The 16,428-nt window shown below is 41.0% G+C and overlaps 1 protein-coding gene across 2 annotated transcripts in view; it reads left to right on the top strand.

The window, feature by feature from the left end:
- Positions 1-16,428, top strand: part of COL14A1 (collagen type XIV alpha 1 chain) — a 286,377-nt gene that overhangs the window by 236,652 nt on the left and 33,297 nt on the right. For both annotated transcript variants that reach the window (XM_073632207.1, XM_073632206.1), the window contains exons 40-42: positions 559-612; positions 11,648-11,701; positions 12,083-12,154. In XM_073632207.1, the coding sequence (XP_073488308.1) occupies positions 559-612; positions 11,648-11,701; positions 12,083-12,154 (180 nt within the window). The remainder of the gene's footprint in view (positions 1-558; positions 613-11,647; positions 11,702-12,082; positions 12,155-16,428) is intronic.

The following is a 16,428-nucleotide window of genomic DNA, read 5'->3' as shown; positions in this document are numbered from 1 at the left end:
GGTATGAACTGGTACGCTGATTGAGAACTAGGTCTTTTAATCCAACGTCAGTATTTGACCTCACAAATTCCCATAGACACACTCCAAAATTTTGTGGAAAACCTCCACGGAAGAGTGCACGCTAAAATAGTGCAATAAGGAGGAGATTGGGGCAACCCCACATTAATCCCTATGGTTTTGGAATGAGGTGTCCAGCAAGCTCATGTAGATGTGATGGTCAGTCGTCTGCAAACTGTTGTCCATATAGCATAAGTAATAAGAGATTACTCCTCTGCCCCGTGCACTTGACAGAATCTGTCAAGGCTTGCTGGCCACTTTTAGTTTTGCTAAGGCTGAACGTAAGGCTGTTATCAATGCTGCATAGTGATACAGTAGTCACACTGAAGGAGATGTAACATTTGCTCAATACGTAAGTGATAGTGACTTAGTATGAAGTAATCTTGTTATTGTAACTGTGACAAGCTAGGGTGCTGTTAGGGCTTGCTGTTTGGATTCTCTAAGCATTCACTGATATCAGTTGTATGTATAAATGTCAAAACATATGTTTTTTTTTTGTAGGGAGTTCCTGGCACAACAGGGTCTCCTGGAATGGAAGGACCTGCAGGGCAAAGGGTGAGCTATTGCATGAACAAACATGAACACTTTATTAATTACAGTGTAGTGAGTTTATCACATGTAAAGTAATATTATAGATGCAAAATTGTAAAAAGGAGACAATGTAGATACTGTTTTACTTTGTAAATTTATGATGATGTTGCAGAGCAAACTAGCAGTTTCGACACCTTCTATTTAAATCTGCCATCCTGATTTTTGAACTCTGTTCTGTTACTGTATGCCAAGATAAAGAGTATCTCCAGCCCAAACTTTTTTTGCCTTGCATAGAGTGGGAAAGGGTTTCAGGAAAATCAGTTTTTAGGCCTCAATCACATGGGCTTACCTATCTGTACACCAGTACAAAGGTCTGTCATTGCCCACACGGGATGTACAGGTGTTCCATGCATCCACATGCAGGCAGTCCCATTCATATCTATTGGAATTCAGCAGCTGCATTGACATAACTATTGAGACGCACGGCCGCCATGATTAAAAAAAGGACACACGAGCCACAGCCCGATGCCTGCTGTCCGCTGCCGATGTCCGCTGCTTATGCCCGCTACCTGTAGATGGGGTAAGTGCCAGACCAGCAGACAGCGAGCTGATTAAACCTCATTTGCCCAACTTGACACTGAGATTAAACCATGAATGGGACTGTCTGCAAAGTGCACTTTGTGGCCCTGTTCCAGAGAACACCCTATTTTATTTTCCTTTATTTCCTTGTTAACATTGTCACCTTTGTCTGGAAGTCAAGGAAAATTCCCCAACAGGGACACAGATGGCAGTAGAAACAGCTCCATTAGCTTTTTATCCCTGTCCACATTGGAGATTTTTACTTACTTTCTGTTTACAATCTTTTATTAGGGCAAAGGTGAGATACAAAAGTTATCACAAGTATAATAGATAACATCTGTAGCAAAATAAAGATTCAAAACGGATCCATAAAAAAAAAAAACATTGAAAATCACAGTATAAATGTATAGGACATACAGTATCTCACAAAAGTGAGTACACCCCTCACATTTTTGTAAATATTTTATTCCATCTTTTCATATGACAACACTGAAGAAATGACACTTTGCTACAATGTAAAGTAGTGAGTGTACAGCTTGTATAACAGTGTAAATTTGATGTCCCCTCAAAATAACTCACACACAGCCATTAATTCTAAACCGCTGGCAACAAAAGTGAGTACACCCCTAAGTGAAAATGTCCAAATTAGGTCCAATTAGCCATTTTCCCTCCCCGATATCATGTGACTCGTTAGTGTTACAAGGTCTCAGGTGTGAATGGGGAGCAGGTGTGTTAAAGTTGGTGTTATCGCTCTCACTCTCTCATACTGGTCACTGGAAGTTCAACATGGCACCTCATGGCAAAGAACTCTCTGAGGATCTGATGCATAGTAGCCCATTATGCTTTACCTCTGCAGGGAAACAAAGAGGAAGTAAAACCCATCAGCGTTTACTTCCCTTTTAATGGCTGTGTGTTGAGTTATTTTGCGGGGACAGCAAATCTACATTGTACAGTGAGCTGTACACTCATTACTTTACATTGTAGCAAAGTGTCATTTCTTCATTGTAGTCACATGAAAAGATATAATAAAACATTTACAAAAATGTCAAGGGTGTACTCACTTTTGTGAGATACTGTAAAGGTATCCATCATATAAGCAAGAAAATGAACAAAACAAAGAAAAAAGAAAATGAAGCAAAGAGACAAGGCACTTTTACGGTATGAATAAAAGTTATTATCGTGCAGTTTCAGTATCTCAAAGTACATTCAGACTAAATAAAATCTGCACTCAGGAAACACTCAATAAACTCTATTATAAATAGCCAAGGTTGTTGGATCCATGTAGGCTATTGATCTTAGGAAGGCTAAGATAGGCGATATAAAAACCAAGGATCCCATAAGGCAGAAAACCAGGTTTTAGAGTCATAAATTGTGTGAAATATCTGTTCCATAAGCATAATGGCATCCATTCTAGAGATGAAGGCACTGTCGTAGATTTCCAATTAAATACAATATTCCAGTGCATAGATACTCACAGGGTATGGAGCAATCCAAGATAGAGGAGAAGAGTTTCACTCTCTGTGCTGGTAATGAGAAATCTGCCCAACAAGGTATACACTCCAGTAAATTCTTTTTAGACATTTTCATGTTACCCCAATTTGTCCAAAACAAATAAAGCTTTGGCTGAAATTAAAAAATTGCATTGTTACCCTAATTCTGCTCAAATTAACAGATGTGCTTAATACTCTCCACCATCCAACCTATTTGCCTTTTGAGTCCCTTGAAATACTTGTTACATCTAGGTTCTAGGTTCTACCCACCTTTCTTTTTCAGTGCTGTTGTGTGTGTGCGTATGTATGTATATATATATATATATATATATATATATATATATATATATATATATATATATATACACAGGGCTTTTTTTCTCAGAGAATAGGTGCAGGAACTCCCTCCCTTCGAAATCACTCATTGTCTCTGCCCCCTACCCACCTCTGAGCATCGTCCCTTGATCTAACCCCCTACCCACCTCTCACCCACCCAAAAGAAAATACCACACCCAGAAACAAAAGATCCACCCCAGCAACATCAAACCCCTCCCACCCAGTAGCAACAACAGATCCCCACCAGTGGCAATAGATCCCCCAGCAGCCAGCATCAATAGACCCTCCAGTACACCCCAACACTCCTTGCTATCACATATATTCAGTGCTGGAGGTGTCAGAACTGCATTCCCCACGTTCCCGCTGAGAAAAAGCCATATATATATATATATATATATATATATATATATATATATATATATATACCGTATTTATCGGCGTATAACACGCACTTTTTTCCCCTTAAAATCAGGGGAAAGTCGCAGGTGCATGTTATACGCCGATCCCCTGAGCTGCACAACTCAAAAATTGCCGACTGCGATTTGAAAATGGCGCCACCGGCGCCGAAATACACAGAGCCGGTCCTCGGCTCTTTCCGGCGGCTCTCGTTCATTTTCGGCTCCACTCGTAGTCCCGAGTGGAGCTATCCGAACCTACTCGGCTAGGTTCGGATAGCTCCGCTCGGGACCACGAGTGAAACCGAAAGTGAACGAGACCCGCCGGAAAGAGCCGAGGACCGGCTCTGTGTATTTCGGCGCCGGCGGCGCCATTTTCAAATCGCGGTCGGCGATTTTGAAGACAGGGGATCGAAGGCTGCACTGGGCAAGGCTGCACTGGGGGAGGCTGCACTGGGGGAGGCTGCACTGGGGAAGGCTGCACTGGGGAAGGCTGCACTGGGGAAGGCTGCACTGGGGAAGGCTGCACTGACATGGCTGCACTGACATGGCTGCACTGACAAGGCTGCACTGACAAGGCTGCACTGAGAAGGCTGCAATGATGGGCATTTAAATGTAAGTTTTTTTCCCTTCAACTTCCCTCCTAAAAGTTTTTTTTCCTTAAAATTCCCTCCTAAATTGGGGTGCGTGTTATACGCCGGTGCGTGTTATACGCCGATAAATACGGTATATATATATATATATATATATATATATATATATAAAATATCAGAGGGTTAATTTGTTTCGTTAAAATAACTGCAAAGCCTTAGGAATTGCTCAACAATTTTGTTTAGGGAGTTTTCTAAACACTTCTAGTTCAGCCTTTCAAATTACTAAACCTGTGCCAAGCTGACATCGGGGGCCAGGGCAGAATGTGTATTCATAATGTAAATGTTACTTTGTACATTATGAAGGCTGTGATAGGAAAACAAACTTAAAGCTGAACTCCCGGCAGATATAAAAGACACAAACTAATGCAGCTCTATTCATTAATACATCGTGGGGATATGAAGTCAAATTCTGGTACTTAAAGCGGAAGTAAACCCATCCATAAAGCATGTGCCAGAAATGTAACACTCCCATTGGTTGTTCTCTCAAACTGTCAAACCATCCAATGGCTGGTGTCATTACTGATCACATGTGCAGCATCATGGCAGTTGTAGCTTAAACAGAGGTAAAGATGGCAGCTTCCTTGGCTGATAAAAATACAGGAGTTTACTTACACTTTAAAAAGAAAGTAAACTTCCCTTGATTGTATGTACCTATAGGTAAACTTATAATAAGGCTTACCTATAGGTACTGTAAATATCTCCGTTCAGGAGATATTTACTGTATACGCCACCGATGACGCCATCAGGGCATTTGCTCTGAAGGAAAGGCTACCTGTGACTGGCGGCTCCCGTGTGCATGCGCGGGAGTGATGTCACGGGGCTCTGGACAGTTACAGAGCTGGAGTCCACGGACCCGGAAGGAAAACGGGCAAAGATGGATGTGGCCTCCAGCGGGGACGATGAGGGCTTTGTTTGCAGGTAAGTTTTACATAACGTGCTAGTATGTGATGCGTACTGGCACATTATGCCTTTACTTTGCAGGTCACTCAAAAAAAAAAAGAGACAGTGTTTTCTTCCTCTTTAACCTGTTCACTTAAAAAAAAAAATCAATGATGTATTTGGTATCAGCTTTTTGTACAGCAGAGCTCAGAGAGGTGGAATCAGTTGTCATGTAGTGCTCATGTTCTAATATGGAACATACTAATAGAAGAGAGAGAGTCCAACTGCTAGAACCACTACAAAGTCAAATGATGGCGTCACGCTATGGCGATGGAGTCAGCATAATGCAGAATACACAAATCATTGGCAGAACCAGTCACAGAAGTGAGACAAAAATAGCAACACATATTACAAAAAATATCTAATATCTACATATGCCTGACCTAACACACTGCCATAGGTGTGTATTAGGGTGTGCACCCCAAAGCTCAAACACACATTGGTGTGTGTGTGTGTGTGTGTATATATATATATATATATATACAGTATATATATATATATATATATATATATATATATATATATATATATATATATATATATATATATATATATATATATATATACACACACACAGACGCATACACACTCTTATAAATAAATTTTAAAAAGTATTAAAACATGGATGGTGTCATTAGGGCAATGGGCGGTGTCAGTAGAGCAGTGGATGGTGTCAGTAGAGCAGTGGACGGTGTCAGTAGGGCAGTGGACAGTGTCAGTAGAGCAGTGGACGGTGTCAGTAGAGCAGTGGACAGTGTCAGTAGAGCAGTGGACGGTGTCAGTAGGGCAGTGGACGGTGTCAGTAGAGCAGTGGACAGTGTCAGTAGAGCAGTGGACGGTGTCAGTAGGGCAGTGGACGGTGTCAGTAGAGCAGTGGACGGTGTCAGTAGAGCAGTGGAGGGTGTCAGTAGAGCAGTGAATGGTGTCAGTAGGACAGTGGATGGTGTCAGTAGAGCAGTGGACGGTGTCAGTAGAGCAGTGGATGGTGTCCATAGGGCAGTGGACGGTGTCAGTAGAGCAGTGGATGGTGTCAGTAGAGCAGTGGATGGTGTCAGTAGAGCAGTGGATGGTGTCCATAGGGCAGTGGATGGTGTCAGTAGAGCAGTGAATGGTGTCAGTAGGACAGTGGATGGTGTCAGTAGAGCAGTGGATGGTGTCAGTGGAGCAGTGGACGGTGTCAGTAGAGCAGTGGATGGTGTCCATAGGGCAGTGGATGGTGTCAGTAGAGCAGTGAACGGTGTCAGTAGAGCAGTGAACGGTGTCAGTAGGACAGTGGATGGTGTCAGTAGAGCAGTGAACGGTGTCAGTAGAGCAGTGAACGGTGTCAGTAGGACAGTGGATGGTGTCAGTGGAGCAGTGGATGGTGTCAGTGGGGCAGTGGATGGTGTCAGTGGGGCAGAAACAGGTGTCAGTTATTAGTGTAGGGGATGTATCAGTAAGGCAGAGGTTAGTGTCAGTAGGACAGTGGATGGTGTCAGTCAGTAGAGCAGTAGACAGTGTCAGTAGGGCAATGGACTTTGTCAGTATGGGTAGAGGATAGTGTCTGTAGAGCAGTGAACGATATCAGTAGGGCAAGAGATTGGTGTCAGTAGGATATTGGATGGTGATATTTTTTTTTTACTATCTTATTTTTAAATTATTTTTTACAATATTAATTTTGCATTTATTTTTTTACAATTTTTTAGGAACCCCGTTGGAGGCATTTGGCAAAAAATCAGGGGTCTAAACAGACCCCTGATGTTTTATTTTTGAGACAGAAATTCCCCAGTCCCTTTCTCTGCAGCCTCAGTTGCACAGTGACAGTGAATGAATGCGGAGTGCTTTGTGCTGAGCGTTTTCCTGTTCACTCGCAAACTGAAGCATAGTAAAGACAGTTTACTATGCTTTAGTTATGAATGAACATAGTGAGTGATTGGTGCCAATCACTCACTGTGTTTATTTAGAAAAGGAATGGGCCATTAAATGACATATTTACCGGTCCCTTCTCCCATTTGCCATCCTGAAACATCCCTCAGGAGCAGTCAGTGGGAAAAGAGAGGAGGGAAGCTGGCAGCCCTGTGAGGGGGGGGGGGGGACATGGGGGGTAGGGATCTGCCCTCCATGGGGTCCTTAGGGTGTGTCCAGGCACACCCGGCACACCTATGCACACTCGGAGGTTTTAAGACAGTATGTAAGGTAAGGAAGTTGACAGACAGCAGCTGTCAGACTTCCAGTGACTTTTTACCCCTTGACACAAGCTGAAGCATCAGACTCTTTCAGAAGTGAGCTTGCAGTGATATCATTGAATATAGAATAGTCACATATCTGCAATAGCCCTGGTTCTCTTTAAACAGGATTACATTAGCCAGTTTAGTACAACACTTGTGATCTGCATCCAGATGGGATTCACATATGTCTGTGATTAAACAGAATGATTTAATAAGAATAAGAATATGAATTTTGATCATGTTTAATGAATTGCATATGTCCTCAATCCACCTCAATGCAAACCTGCTTCTTAGAAAAACAAAATCAGAAACCATATCCCAGTGATTTCTTGTTTACTGGAAGACAGTCCCAAAATGCAAATTCTGAAAAAGAACTTCTGGAAAAATCAAATGCAAAAGAAAAAAGATCAGCACATATTATGGTCACCCTGGAATTTGGGATTTTACCACTAGGAGGCAACACAGGTGAGATCTGTGACAACACTTGTGGTCTCCTTGGAAAATAGGAGTTTACCTTTCCATGGTACTTTTGCAAAGAGATTTCTTTTAAAGCAAGTCTAAAGCCTCGTACACACAATCGGATTGTTGGCCAACAAAACCGTGGACTTTTGTCCGAAGGGCGTTGGCCCAAACTTGTCTTGCATACAAACGGCAAGGAATTGTCAGCCAACAAATACGAAAGTAGTGATGTACTACGTTGTTTTTCCAGCTCTTTAGCGCCACCCTTTGGGCTCCTTCTGCTAATTTCGTGTTAGTAGAAGTTTGGTGAGTGTTGATTCACGCTTTTCATTTTGCACTTTTCATTTCACGCTTTTCAGTTAGTTTCTGAACGGCCGTACGTCAACCAGCCATGTTATGGAATCGGAGGAGATAACGTGTTATTTATTATTGTCCTTGGAGTTATTGCTTTGACATTATTTTTTTGGTTGAATAATGATTTGATTTGGTATATTTTCTATATTTTTAGATGCATAGAATGCACTTTTTGGTTAAGTTCTATTGGCAGATAGCATGTCTAATTTTATTTGTTTTCTTTTTCTAATGCACAATAACTTTTACTTAAAATGACAGTTTGGGAGTAGGTAGTTACACTTAAAAAAATACAATGTAAAATTAACAGGGGACGCCAACATAGTTTTTAAAAACTACAGGATAATGGTGTTGTGGTAACTTGCCCAAATAAAAAACAAAAAACAAAAAAAACATAATAATATTATTCTTGATATCACTAGCAAGAAAGAGCCTTTGAAAATTTCTTTGCAATAACTCCATCAGTATCACCAGCAAAGCAGCTTCATTATTATCCCATTAAAGAAGAAGAGAATTGTGCGCTGCGTTTGGAGATTTCATAATTTGCCGCGCCACGAATGTTACTTCTCCATTACGAAAGCTAGTTTACACTAGACATTTGTCCGCGGAAAATTTTAAAACCTGCGATCCAACATTTTCCGCCAACAGCCTGTCATCACACAATTCCCGTCGGAAAATCCGATCGTGTGTACGAGGCTTAATAGTGATAATTGTGTAGCAGACTGAAACATTTATGGCATCTCTTTTTTATTTTCAAAACTAATTGCCAGTACCTATTGGTTAAAATCCGGTGGATTTGGTGATTTATTTTTTTTTATAATCTTCATTTATACCTGAAGCTGCATGAAGACAAGATTCCTCAGCACTGCCTGGACACTGCAGATAATTAGAGGAATTGGTATTGGACTATATAGGCACAAGATGCAAGGTATTAAAGAAAAAAATATTTTTATTACAAATTGATTAAAAATGGACAACCAGACAAACAGTGATTTAATAACTTTGCAAAGTAGGAATTGGCTATACAGTAATACCTCGGATTGTGAGTAACGAGGTTTACGAGCTATTATTTTTTAAAAATCCTGACTCGGTTTGCGAGCGTTGTCTCGCAAGACGAGTAGTATTCAAGCCAATGGGGTGTGCAGTACCGCATTTGGCCAGTGGTGCAGGGGCGCCGGTGAGACTCTGAGCCACTCGGAGCCGCTCGGAGATACTCGGAAACACTCTGTTCCCGAGTGTCTCCGAGTGCATCGAGCAGCTCCAAATGGTCTCTGAGTGTCCCCCACCTCTGTCCCCCACCACATGCGGTACTGCATACAATAGCTGTCACCGTGGAACAAATTATCTGAGTTTCCATTGACTTCTATGGGGAAACTCGCTTTGATATACGAGTGCCTTGGATTACAAGCATTCTTCTGGAACGAATTATGCTCGTAATCCAAGGTACCACTGTATACTATTTCAGCACATAACCCATACCCATACACCAAGAATTAATCCTGAATACTCATAACCATGTCCTTGTTGAGACAATAATAATCGTTCTAGCAGGCTTGGTACGAGTAGATCAAAATGTGCAGTAATAAATAAAAATATATTTTTCTTATAAACCTTGTATCTCAGTGCCTATAAAGTCTAGTACCAATTCCTCCAATAGTATCTTCAAATTAACAGGATGTGGACCATATGTATTTTTCTTGGTGTCCACAGTACCACTCTGTGGTGATACCTTAGAATGCTCTACTGCAGATAATTAGTTGATGTGGCTGCATCTATAGTGAATCTAGGTTTACGTTCCCACATTATTCCAGACTTTGACATTCTACGGAAATATGTCACTTCATGTCACATCACACATATGTTACAATACTGGGAATGATAATTTGCAATGTATAGCTCTCATGTATAGCTATTACGGAACTATGTGTATATGACCTTTTATATTACTTTTGGGTATTTTTTTCACCAAAAAGTGAAAATAGGAGTTTTTCTTTCCATGGTACTTTTACAAAGAGATCTCTTTTAAAGCAAGTCTAATAGAAGAAGGGGGGGACCACAAAACGCATTGGCTTTTTTTTATCAAATCAAATTATCAAATTAAAGAACTACAGGCTGTACAGAAAGTAATGAAAATATGGGCAAAGCTTTTTTATTAACTTAGATCATTCAAATTTCACATGTTGGTAGAGTAAATTTTCCTCTATAGTAACTCTTCTTCTTTTTCATTGCTGGTAAATATTGGATTCCAAGCAGAAGCAATGTGTGTCAATGAGATATTGACAGAGAAGGGGTGCAGGCTGTCTGGTATCCACAGAAAACTACAGAATGTTTACTGAGATGACATCATTGACAAGATTAATGGTGTCAGTGGTGTAATCTCCATAAACGTCAGACAGCCTGTACCTTTCTTCGTCAAGAACTCAATGACGGCATGTTGCTTCTGCTTGGAATCCATTCTTTACCTGCAATGAAAAAGAAGAGTTACTATAGAGAAAGAGATGCTCTACCAACATATAAAATTTGAATGACCTATGTAAGTTGTTAAAAAGGTTATGCCCACTTTTGCCTACTTTCGGTACAGCCATCGTATATATTGTGTTGGCGCTCCATTGCCTATTGAACGTCATTTTCATTCAGGGTCCCCCAGTAGTTGGCAGGTACCTATGGCCCAAGGAGCAGTCTAATAACACCTCCACAGGCAGAACTGGCATTAAAGTTGTTTCAGATCCAGCACCAGCCCCAGTCCAATTTTCTGAATACAGTGGAACCTCGGATTACGAGCATAATCCATTCCAGGAGAATGCTCGCAATCCAAAGTACTCGCATATCAAAGCGAGTTTCCCCATTGAAGTCAATGGAAACGAAAATATTTAGTTCCGCATTGACTTCAATGGCATGCAATACTGCATGCGGCCAGAGGTGGGGGGCGCCGGAGAGCCTCGGAAAGGCCCGAGGACACCTCGGCTGACCTTGGCAAACCTCGGAAATACTCCTGTTCCCGAGGTTTGCTGAGGTCAGCCAAGCTGTCCTCGGGCCTTTCCGTGCATTTCCGAACAGTGCCGATCGGCGCCGCTAGGCTCCAGCGCCCCCCCCCCCACCTCAGGCCAAACACGGTACTGCACACGCTTTGACCTGAATCATGCTCGTTAGGCGAGTTAAGACTCGCAAACCGAGTTACGATTTTTAAAAATACAGTGCTCGTATTGCAAAACGCTTGTTAACTCGCAATCCGAGGTTCCACTCTATTGGGAATAGTAGCATTGATATGTATAAGGAATGTAATAGCTGTTGTCTCTAGCAATTTCATGCAACATGTCCCCAGTCTCGAAAAATATCTCCTGCACAATGCCGCCAGTCTCCACCTTTAGAATGTACCCAGACTTTGACTATCTCTTTTAGCGTTTCATATAAAATGATATATGCACCCCTGAGCATATAAGGGGCTTCAATTGAGGCCCTTATGTTGAGTAAGTTGGCCACCACTGGTTTAGAAAATGTTTTTGGTAACTCTGTAAATTAGCTCTTAGTAGTTGTCTAATTTCATTCAGACTCAAAGAAAACATAATTCCCTATGAACTTTTTAATACTTAGCTTATGTGGTGGTGAAAGAATTGGTATTATTTATCCTCCAACCTACTTTTCTTTTGCAGGGAGTGCCAGGAAAAGATGGCTCGCCCGGACCCTCCGGACCCCCTGGGCCAATGGTAACATTTACTCTATTCCAATACTCAGGAATTTCATTTTACAAAGTGAATTATGTTATGTTTGCAATGTGATACTCTGGATTGGGCCATATTTGTCCCTCAGCTAAATCCAAAATATATTTTCTGAAACTACCATGCTGTACTCTACTACACCCTTTTACATTTAACCCCAAAGAGGTTCCACTTATTTAGGTTAGGTTAAGTTTTCTTATTTTCAGTTCTCTAATTCTTCCATTAAAAAATGTGTAACATCCTTTATACTTATATGATGTAGTATTTACTTAATATGTGTGTACATATAAGTATACAAATGATTTATTTGGAAGCAAGGAAGTTGAAATCCCCCTTTTTGTATATAACTTGCATTGTCTCCTATTACAGGGTGCACCAGGTAATCCGGGATCTCCAGGCTCTCCAGGAAGCACAGGACGTCAGGGTGATAGCGGACCACCGGTAAGTAGAGTAATCAGCGAACTGATTCATGTGATGATATATGTAGTATTGATAAGGTACAGAACTATTTATTCAGTGTGTAGGAGACACAGCCCATGACCTTTGCAGCTCAACTTATTGGTTATGCGGGATTACATGTGCTCTTCTAAGTAACACATATCAGTGTAAAAATCCAAATACTGTAAATTATGTGGCTGAAATATGTTGACTTATGCAGATGAAAGAGAACATAAATCTCCTACTGAAGCTTTCTGGAATTTTTATCTTAGAAAATATTAGTGATGGCAAGATATAGCATTAAAGTATATCTAAGCTACCTGTATATGTAATCTTTATGTCTGAGTGTAAGAAAAACCATTACAGTGAATCTGGAAAGAGAAAAAAACTCCTAAGGGTGGAACTTTAAAGGCACTACCACATAAACAATGAAAAGTAGTAGAAAAATATTAAACATTTATTAAACAGCATATATGGAATATTGCACATGATCGTAGATACAGTGTATACAAAAAAATGCAAAGAAAGATAAAACTTCCTGAAACCGACGCGTTTCAGAGATGGATTCTGTCTCCTTCATCAGGGCTTTTCACAGAAAATATAATATATCATAGTCATTTGCATTTACATAGGAGTATCCACATTAATTAAACATTAATGACAGTGTCACGTGGAGTCCCCTGCACATCCCGTCCACATAGGTGTTGCTTCAATTTAAGATGGATTTGGATGGGGGAATAGCCAAGTGTTATGTGGGGATAGAATCCCCAATCACACCAAATGGAGTTGAAATCTGGAAACCCAGATACAACAAAAGCAACATGTGTACTGAGGCCCAACAAACGGAGAACTTAAGCGGAGCAGTGGCATCGATTACAGGCAGACAGGTTGGTGGGGACGTGGAGAGCACAGAATGCCATAGACCGATTCAGTGAGATAGTGGTCTCAATTAATGTAGTCCAACATCAGCTTCTCCAAGACCGTCCCATCCATAGCCCTAGATTAGAGTGAATCGGTTGCTTTTAACCTGAAAATCCTGCCAGTAACCACACTTCTTGTTGCAGGTCAACCATGATAAGCCATTGCCTCACAATTGGCAGTAGCTTTGTTGGCCTGTGTGAGAGCTTCTTCAGATCGCTGTTGGGTTGCCTATCTGATAGACCTTATAGGTAGCCCAATGGGCAACTGATGGAGCATGCGGGTCTGGCTAACAATGCTGCTGCTAATTGTGAGCCGAAGGCTTAGCATTATCAGCCTGCAAGGGCTATTAGTGTCAGGATTTCCAGGTAAGAAACTGCAACATTCAGGTTGGATGTATTACTCCTCAGAGATCCCAACAAATGGAATGATATCCCCATACAGTGACCCCTGACAAGTCCGCCATCGATACATGACCCCGTCTTAGAAGTACCTGACACTAGATAGCTAGAGTTGTTTTCTGTTCTGTTTTCTTTCTTCTTTTCTTAGTCCCTCCTCTCCTTTCCCCATATTATTTTCTCTCATGGCTATGGTGCCTCGTCTGATGTGCATCAGTACATTGTATATACCTTATACACTTCAGGTCTGCCCAGGTATGTTGATGAAGTAGTGAAATATACTGTATCTGGGTCCATTTCCCCCTAGTCACCCACGCCGAGTTGACGAAGGTGTGAGGACAAGTGGAGGATCTATGTGCTTTTCATGGATTGCTACGTATCTGGCTTGTGTATACTGCCTGTAGTTTGGCTATGTTGTTCCTGATGTATGAACCAAATGTGAACACCATGTTTATCTGTAGATTTGTGTAATTATGCATTTTTAGTGTCTTTTTTGCAAAACTCAATAGAAATTTGATTATATAAAAAAAAAAGAAACTGCAACAGATTCTCCAAAAATATTTTCTCAAGAAATCTGCAGAAGGATATGCAGTCTAAAATAAATTGCATTATATTATTGGACTATGTTTGTACTATTCAGTAGCAGTTCTTGCTATGTATTTGCCCATGAGGGCATCAAAGAATGCCATCCACTGTCCTAAAATGAGGAATAATCTTCTTACTTTTGGGATATGGAATGAGATATGTGAATACATTCTGTTCTAAGAAGGTTGTATTGTGCTACACTATAAATATATACAGACATTCAGTTAACATATCACTTTTCAAAGGTAGAAAAAGACAAAAAAGTTTTCAAATTGTGATTCATACATTTCACATTTTCTATTAACATTATACTGATTTATAAAAACTGGATTATAGCAAAATGACTTTTTCCCTTTAGGAGCCTCTCACATCCCTTTTTTATTCAATTTCTACTCTGTATTAGAAAAAGGGCACTTGGAATGTAACTACTGTTATGAAATGCAGAACTTCCTTTACTCCATTTTTTTATATTAGCCCCACTGCCCAAAGAAGATTGGTATGGGCCAGTTAAAAGCACCAATTAAAAATTAAAATTTTTCAAATTTTACTAATTAGAAGCTTAGATTTGCCTGTATAGTCTTTATGAATGAAAGATGATATCGGACTGGTGCGCCAGGAAGCAATAACGCAATATGACCCATTTATAGAACGTGATTCTTGAGTTTGGGACCATCAGTTCAGGGACTTACCAGGCAGCCCTGGACCTCGCACCTTCAAAGTCAAGAGAACAATGGCAGCTCAGCAAGCGCCACTCCCTTATGTCAATGGTTTTTAAAATGTAACTTCATGTTTGATGAGAAAAAACCTAACTTTTTCCTCTGAGTGTTCTGTGTTCATTGCAACGATTTTAATAAACGTTGTGGCAGATTCCTAACTTTTTCTGTTCTTATGAAACAAAACATTTGTTTCACCATTTCCTTTCCAGTCTGATTCTTGAATAGGAGGGTCTTTGTTCGCTATACCCACCTGGTACACTCTCCGTGTTCTTATGAGGAAAGTTAGAGGGTCTGCATATTTTAGAATTGGTTAAAGGGGCTGTAAACCCTCATTTTTTTTTTAACCACCTCCCTACCGGCCACTGTATATATACGTCCTGGTAGGGAGGTGGTTATACCGGGATCATGGTTAAAGTTACAACCACGATCCCAGTGTCATTTTTTTAGCCCCGGCGATTCTCTTTCAAGTAAAAGTATTCCCAAGTGGCTGGGCAGCCGCTGGAATACTTTTACAAAGGGCGGAAGGGGGTCCCACCCCCCTCCCACCGCCGCCATTACCGGCTTTTCCAAGCGATCAGGAAGCCCAGGAGCGATCCGACTAGTAACATCCATCAATAAAAGCAATCAAAAACATATTTTTTTTTAGAAACACTGCAAAAATAAATAAAATAAAACAAAAAAATAATAAAAAAAAAAATTTTTTTTTTAAAGCACCCCCGCCACCCCGTGCTCACACACACGTTGGTCCCGCACACATGTGTAAACAGTATTGGCAACACACATGTTGAGGTATCACCGCGATTATCAGAGCGAGAGCAATAATTCTAGCACCAGACCTCCTCTATAACTCTAAACTGGTAACCTGCAATGGCTTTTAAAATGTCACTTATGGATCATTGAAATTACGTTAGTTTGCCACCATTCTATGAGCGTGTGCAATTTAAAGCGTGACATGTTGGGTATCTATTTACTCATAACATTATCTTTCACATTATCTAAAACAATTGGGCTAACTTAACAGTTTTTTTTTTTAATCCATTAAAGTCTATTTTTTTCCCCAAAAAATGCGTCTGAAAGACCGTTGCACAAATACCGTGTGACATAAAATATTTTAATAACCGCCATTTTATTCTCTAGGGTCTCTGGTTAAAAAAATATATAATGTTTGGGGGTTCTGAGTAATTTTCTAGTAAAAAAAAGTAGATTTTTACATGTATATGAGAAATGCCAGAATTGGTCTGGTATTGAGGTAGTTAGATAAAAATAACAAACATGCCTTTACTTACTTGCCCCAATCCTCTTCTTCTGGGGTGCCCCGCCGGCGCTCAGGCCCCTCCTCTTCATCAGGTGCCCCCACGAAAAGCCACTTTCCCTGAGGGCACCTGTGCGGGCTCGCTCCCAAGTCCTGCTGCTGCGTCCATTGACACAGATAGCAGGACTCAGCCCCGCACCCCCCCCCCACTCCTGTGTCACTGGATTTGATTGAGAGCAGCGGGAACCAATGGCTCCTGCTGCTATTAATCTGTCCAATGAGGAGAGAGACAGCGGCTGGGGCGGCTGCGCTTGTGCACATCTCTGGATCGGGCTCAGGTAAGAAAAAGGGGGGTTCTGGGGGGCAGCTGCAGCACAGAAGGTTTTTCACCTTAATGCATTGAGGCTT

Source organism: Aquarana catesbeiana, linkage group LG05 (assembly GCF_042186555.1).
Source record: "Aquarana catesbeiana isolate 2022-GZ linkage group LG05, ASM4218655v1, whole genome shotgun sequence".
Taxonomy (NCBI): Eukaryota; Metazoa; Chordata; class Amphibia; order Anura; family Ranidae; genus Aquarana; species Aquarana catesbeiana.
Note: the sequence above shows the minus strand (reverse complement) of the source record. Positions and strands in the feature narration are given on the sequence as shown.